The 7,424-nt window shown below is 40.0% G+C and overlaps 1 protein-coding gene across 1 annotated transcript; it reads right to left on the bottom strand.

Annotated features, from left to right (window-relative positions):
* Window positions 1-2,563: 2,563 nt before the first annotated feature.
* On the bottom strand, window positions 2,564-4,771 carry LOC137822751 (protein DETOXIFICATION 48-like). Its single transcript, XM_068627742.1, has 2 exons — window positions 4,441-4,771; window positions 2,564-4,231 (listed from the first exon to the last, which is right to left on the bottom strand). Exons 1-2 carry the CDS (start codon window positions 4,585-4,587, stop codon window positions 2,732-2,734), a joined length of 1,647 nt encoding a protein of 548 aa, XP_068483843.1. The 5' UTR covers window positions 4,588-4,771; the 3' UTR covers window positions 2,564-2,731.
* Window positions 4,772-7,424: the final 2,653 nt, after the last annotated feature.

Raw genomic sequence — 7,424 nt, 5'->3', positions numbered from 1 at the left:
GTTCCCACAAACAACACCATTGTTCTGACCTTAAGTCCAAAAGATAGCATCGGTAGGGTCAATCACCGCATCCGAGATATTGTCCGCTTTGAAGATTAGTGCTCTATCATGGTTTTGTCCTTAAAAGGCGACTCAGTGGATTGGGAGGAGGAAAAAATATATAAACTATCGTTAACCTCGACTCCAGAATGATGTGAGATTATATTTCCGGTACTGGAACATCAACTATGTTTTGATTGTCATTGGAATTCTATTAGAGGGTGCTAAATACATTGATAAACATGCTTTTAAAGGATGAACTATTTCACATCTTTTATTTTCAAACTACTTCTGGCAGTGTAAGCAAGCTCAAATTCGAAAGTCATAAAAATTTCTTTCTCACTTTATATACATTAGGACACATAATTTTACATTAGAATTGCAAGAATAGTTTAGTTATGTGAACTTAAACCAAACAACACGAATGATACCTCCAACATGCATTTCATTTACAACTAGTTAATTTATTGCTAATTTGTTATAGTTATCGATATTTTACTCTTTTAAGTTGACGAGAATATTAAATATAAATGTTAATTTCCAATACAAAATTTACTAAGAAAGTAGGCGTGGAAACCTTGTTAAAAAGAAATTTATAAATACTTTTGTGCTAAACAGAGTGCTCAGTATTGGAGCTCGGTGCACGGGTGTGGGTAGGTCAGCTTGGTAGTTGGACTCATGGTATGGGTCATGATTTTTGGTCAAATTATATTAGTAAGCCCGTTAAAGAATACTTAAAGTAATATTTTAATATATATTAAAATAAGGTTATTGGCAAAATATTTTTTAATCTAAGTAGATAAGTGTGTGTTTGTTAAAATACGTAAATATATGCATACAATTGTTGGTTGAAAAGATAAAGTTGCACCGTGAGTAAGGGTGCTCACGTAAAACAAAATGTTTTCCTGCTGTTAGCACCTGGAGTGGTGTCCCGTGGTTTTTTTGTTGTTATTTTATGCTTTCAGTAGAGATAAGATTCTCATGAGAGAAAGCTCTTACAAGAGTAGTTATAAAAGGGGTTTGAGTCCCCCCAATAAAGGTACATTGTTTGAGACTGAAACGGAATACTTATTTGTTTTTGGTAAGCTCTCCATCGGAGTGTGATCAACAGGTAATCTCCTCTGTTTTAACGGAGTCACGTACGTTGCAGCGCAACAAGAAGACGTAGAACAAATTCCAAATAAAACAAATCGAAGGTAAAGCTTCTCACCAGAATCAACTATCAAGAAAGTCAACCGAATGAGAATTAACTTTATAAAATGAAAAAAAAACAGAATTAATTACAAAATATTACTAGTATTTAAAAAAAAAACAATCAACTTTTCGAAACAAAAAGAAAATGCTAAACCATACATGGAGGGAGTGTTAAAAATGGCTTTCAACTTACCATTATAAACCAATAAAAACTTGTAGACAAGCTGGTTTACGTTTATACATGAAGGATTTGAAGTTGTTAAATATATATATATATATATATATATATATATATATATATATTAAAAAACATGAAGAGATGAGTTGAATTTGTTGTTTTAATTTTGTTTTTGTGTCTTTTCGCGTCATTGTCTGTGTCTATTTGTTTCCTTGCTCATCCTTTCTTTATTTGTCGTACAGACACTATGGAAAAGAGCATTAAGTAAGAAGCGTATATTTTTTCTATGCATTTTTCATTGCCACTGTCACGACTCGTCCACCACTAATCAGTCTGCCATATGTGCATCGTGCATTGAAAAACATTACAGAAACATATCATTTCGTAAATGTAATGTTTCTCACATACAGACATGTGTCATTCAATCATATACGGTAGTCCTAATAAAAGTTAACGAGAGAGAGGAGAACAAATTGTTCACCAACACAACACGGTAGTGTGTGATGAGGAGAAGAAATAATAACAGACACACACACACTCTATGGGGCCAGTTTTCTTTCTCTGCATCACACGCACATTACGGAATTGTACGACAACCATTTACGAGAATGTACAATTAGAGCTCCAGTTTTAGATACTCAACACCAACCCTAATGCATAACCATCATTATCATATACCGTCATTGAGCGACGTGATGAGGATAAAAACTAAATACCCTTTTCTTTCAAATAATTCTCATTGTTATCTTTTAGAAGGAACAGTAAGAAACGAAAGCGATCGAGTTTAAATTCACGCTTTAGGCTTGGTTTTGATGGTCTTAGAGGAATTTCTTTTTTCCATTTTTAGACAGTCAAGAGTTTTTCCCTTTGCGGAAGGGAACAGCACGAACGTTATTCAGAAGCCCCTTTTGTTTTCCTTCAATAAAAACCGACATCTGAACCCAATGCTTTTCTCTTTCTCCGAAAGGTCCTGAGAAAAAAAAATAATAAAAGACGCATTCTTTCTTTTATGCACACATACCCACTACGTTTTTTCCCATCCTCGTGTAAACCCGAGTGCAAAGTTCATATCCTGAAAATCTTAATCCACTAAAATATTAAAAAGAAGGTTACTTTACATAATAAAACTGAGTTCATTGGAGTTTAATGTTATGATTACTGTGGCAACCACCTGAAAAAGAGTGGATAATGAATGTGAGAGAGAAACAGGGGGAGAAGATAAATATTAATTTTTTGTTCTCCACAGTACAACTTGTACAATCCAATGTGGTTTGGATTCTGGCGAGGAGGGATGAAGTGGTTAATTAAATAATGAGTGAATTAATTTATGGTGTGTATAATGAGAGGGTCTGTTTCAAGAGAGGGTGTGTGGGGAAGGTGATCATGGGTGACAAGAGTGTCTGGAAGAGAAACATGGTTAGAGTGTGGAGTTGCGGTTGGTGGTGGGAGAGTGGTGGGTAACTTGGGAGAAGCAGAATTAGCAGTGGTAAGATCATTGGCCCTCTGCACTTGAGCGTTCCAGTCAGTGGTGCAGAGAACGAATATCATGAGAGAAGCGCAAGAGGCTTGGGCCGCAAGCAACCCAAGCCAGAGCCCGGGAAAGCCCATTTTCACGACGAACCCGAGAAGAACAGCGACCGGCATGCCCACCAGATAAAACGAGGCCAGATTGATGTTGGCTCCGACGGTGGGCCGGGCGCTGCCGCGGAGGACGCCGCAGCCCGTGGTCTGCGGGCAGTTGCCGAGCTCGCAGAGGCCGACGATGGGGAGGACGGAGGCGGTGAGGTCAAGAATTTCGGTGTCAGCAGTGAAGAACCTGCCCCATTGGTGTCGCATGAGGGTGGTGAAAACAATTGCGGCGAGGCCGAGGGCGACGGCACAGGCGAGTGAGACTATCATGGAAATGCGGGCCCTGGCGGGGCGGTTGGCACCGAGCTCGTTGCCGACGCGGGTGGAGACGCCGAGGCTGAGGGAGGAGGGGAAGACGTAGACGAGGGAGGTGGTTTGGATGAGGATTCCCATGGAAGCAATGGTCGCTTTGGGGTTGAGGAGAAGCCCGCAGAGGATTATCATGAGTTCGTACCACCACCATTCGAGGCACACAGAGACGCACGTGGGAACCGCAAGTGCAAGTAGGGAGGACCAGCCGCGGAGGCAGTCGGAGCTGGGGGGCACCCAGGAGTCTTTGTAGACGCCGGAGAAGTAGACGAAGGAGGAGAGGAAGAGGAATAGGTTGAGGTTGGTCCAGACCATGGCTATGGCGACGCCGGAGACTCCCATTTTGAAGTGGACGACTAGGAGGAAGTTGAGGGGGAGGTGGAGGAGGAGGGAGAGGGCGGAGCAGTAGGTTAGGGGCAATGTGATGCTTTGTGTTCGGAGGTAGATGCGGAGGGGGTGGAGGAGGGAGAGGAGGAAGAGGTCTGGGATGGAAAAGAGGATGAAGGTTTGTGCGGTGGAGGATATCTGGTGGTCTTGGCCGCACCATAAGAGTATGGACTTCATGTTGAGCCAGGCGAGGGAGATGGGGATGGAGGTGGAGAGGAGGAGGAGGACGGTTCTCTGGAGGGTTAAGCCCAGCGTTTTGAATTGCTTTGCGCCGTAGGCTTGGCCGCAAATGGGTTCCATTCCCATGGCAAGACCTGAGATGACGGAGTAGCCTGTGATGTTGGCGAAGCCGATGGACAGAGACCCTCCCGCCAGCTCCATATCCCCAAGGTACCCTAGGAACACCATTGAGATCATGGCTCTTGAATATAAGAGTAACCCCGTCACTGCTGTTGGTCCTGATACCTTCCCCAGGGCCTTCATTTCTCCTATCACCTGCACCAACCAATGCACTCCAAAATTATAAACTGTACCACCCACATAAAATACGACAAACACATGTTAATATCAAGGGCTCCAATGCTACTCATAAACTCTCATCACTATGTGATGTGACTATACATGGAGATAGTAACTTCCGCAACCTCATTTTCATAAAAATTACAACTTCATTTCATTAATATTCTCTCTCTGTCATTCATTACCTCCTTGGGAGTTGGCCATCTGTGAAGTTCATCTTGAAGTTGATCGTGAACGGGAGGGTGATTTTTGAGTTTGGGGTCGGGAGTTATGATGTGGGCTTTTGTGGGACACAGAAATGGGGATGATGAGGATGGTTTGGGATTACACATGATGACTAGCTGTGTAGTTGATTCTGGATATATTATGTGAACGAGAAAGAGATGTATGTATGTAAGAAAGGGTTGGTTGAATACAGAAGAGCTAGGTAGGTAGTGATGGTGCACTGCGTTTGGAGTTGTTTGAGAGAATAAGAGGGTTTTGTGTGTGGATGGGAGGGAAAGGGTGAAGGCGAATGTGTTTTTATGAATGAAAAGGTGGCCCTACTAAGGTTACGTGTCATTGTAGAGAAATATTGCTGAACTATGCAGTATATCAGTATGAAATTACGGGGAAAGAAAAAAATGTTTTAGAAAAAAAAAGGGGTGAAAGAGAGAGAAGCTTGAACGGAAGAAATGCTTGAAGGAGGAGGTCCTGGGAGGCAAAAAAGAGAGAATAATAATAATGATATATTTATTTAGAAAGGTGAAAAACAAATTGGCAGGACTCGTTACCTTTGAGTGAGGAGAGGAAGCAAAAGGTGCTATCTTTTGGATGGTGAAACTCCGGAAAAAGGAGGGACGGATTTATTCGCTTTAATGGTTATTTTAGCCGTCAAATCGATCACACGCTTTGATTTGATAATGATGGGCATAGTAGTGGTTTAAACTCCCCCAGTTATTAATGGAGGGATTATGTGTGGATAATCTTTTCAAACACCACGTTTGCCTTTCCATTTCCCTGTTTAAGGAACACGCAGAATTTTATCCTCAAACTGGAAATGCCAAGTGGAGGAAGTGTTGGGCAATTCACCAAAGCAAAATTCCCCTACTTGTTGTTATTATTATTATTAATATGATTCCCTTTTCATTTTGGTATGGGATGGGATACTTTTAAAATGGCAAGGGCACACACGATGCTTATGCATTGGTATTTGTACTCAAGAAAATTTTATTACATTTGATATTGTTTATCATTATTTTACCTTTGAAAGAAAGGTAGAAAGATAAGAGCAAATAAAAAGAAACAGAGAAAGAGAAATAAACAGATATAAAAGAATATAAGAAGAATAGAACAAGTGTTTGTACAAATTTTAACTCACTTTTACTACAACATATTTTGTTTGGTTTTGGACAGTGGCTGGTAGTTGCTAATTTGTAGTGTTGGGAAAATGTTAGGCATTGCATGTTCTTTGAGGCAGCCAAGCCATGCATGTCTCAATCTTCTCCAGCCCATGTCATAAATTCCATTCCTAACACATCCATTGTCTATATATAGACCATCTGAAGCACCCGAAGGGCGAAACATTCCCTTTACTACTTTATTTAACGGATGAAGCAAGTTTTTTCTTGCATCCAATTTAGGACCCACACGGCTCTATGCCTCTTCCTGTACTTCCACCACTATTATCACTTGCTGAATGTTTTATCCCCTACCAAGCAGATATGTTCAAATATCTATAGTGGACACTATGTATCAAGCTTTATTTGGGAGCATTTCTTAGCATCTAACAATAGAGAAAAATGAAAAGTTATTAAGAACTCTTAGCGAGACACATGGTTACAAATCAAAGTTATGAGTCCTGTTGTCAAGTTCATAGGTTTCCTGAAGTTTTATTTCAAACAATGCTGTGATTTGGCATGGCATATTAAAAAAGTAGTTGTGCTCCTACCTGGGGTTTTATTTCAAGCTGCAAAAGTAAATCCAGAGTATATTATATTGCACTTTTTTCCCCACTTCTCCTTTTATAAAGGTTATCTTCATGGATGTGTGTATCTATATCTATTTACATATGCAAAATATGTGTGTGGATTATGGAGGTAGGTGTTGGTGTCATGGAGGGACCACCAGGGGCGTTAATGGGAAATGATGGTAGCCGGCCGTATGGAGAAGAGACAGATGGGAGATAGGAGACACTAGAGAGAATTACGTGCTCAAATTACAACCATTTAATCCTATATCAGAAGATGATGGAATTAAGAGAGTCTGTCTGTGAATATGAGAACATGGCGTTATATATGAGGAAACAGAAACTTCTGTATCATCATTAGCCCAAACACAGCAGATAAACTCTCTTTTTTCCCTTGCCGTCTGAGCAACTTCAGCCATCAGTATTAAATTGTATAATGATAAAAGAAAATATATTAAAAATCTCCTGTAACTCAAAGCCATCCCATGTCAGATTCCATGTGTCTGTAACTTACCAAATTGATGTGAAATGAAAGATATGTATCATGCAAGGGAACCAATGCTTTGGAATTAATTTATAAAGCAACAGTGAAAGTTCTGACAATGGACAATCTGAATAAAAACAGTCTCATCCAAAGAATGAATAAATATGAATGGGAGGAAACCTATCTCGAATTTGGCACACTAAATGGATTGGCAATGTGCAGCTGCGTAAGCTCTAGATATCTCTCCAACCAAGAGATTATATTAAATGAATTGAAGCAGACACCAGTTCAGGATCACGTCATGATGGCGTACAAACTTACTGTTATCAATAAAAGAGATATCATAAAACAAGTTGCCATACTCGAGATCAGCCACGACTTATTTTAATTTAATGAAAGGAAAAAGAACGATAAGATTATTGCTTTTACTTTGACATTAACAACGATCATGGTCCTCAAGACGCTGGAACAGATTCGCTAATTGTATTCCCTAACCTTTTCCACAATCATGTAGAGAGATGGGATTTGTTCATGTAGGAACTTGTCACTGGGACAAACTATTCTACCGAACCCGCCCAATCCTTTCTCTACCACTTCAAGTAAATTGGTTTAATGAAGAGATACATATAAATATTGAATTCCGTCGCTACGCGACATAAATTATCATTTATGGAGACATACACTTGCATGTTATATGGACAAAATCCAGAAACCATACCTGCTAGGACTCTGCTAAA

This window comes from Phaseolus vulgaris, chromosome 9 (assembly GCF_000499845.2).
Source record: "Phaseolus vulgaris cultivar G19833 chromosome 9, P. vulgaris v2.0, whole genome shotgun sequence".
In the NCBI taxonomy this organism is placed as follows: Eukaryota; Viridiplantae; Streptophyta; class Magnoliopsida; order Fabales; family Fabaceae; genus Phaseolus; species Phaseolus vulgaris.
This window is presented reverse-complemented; position numbering and strand designations above follow the sequence as displayed.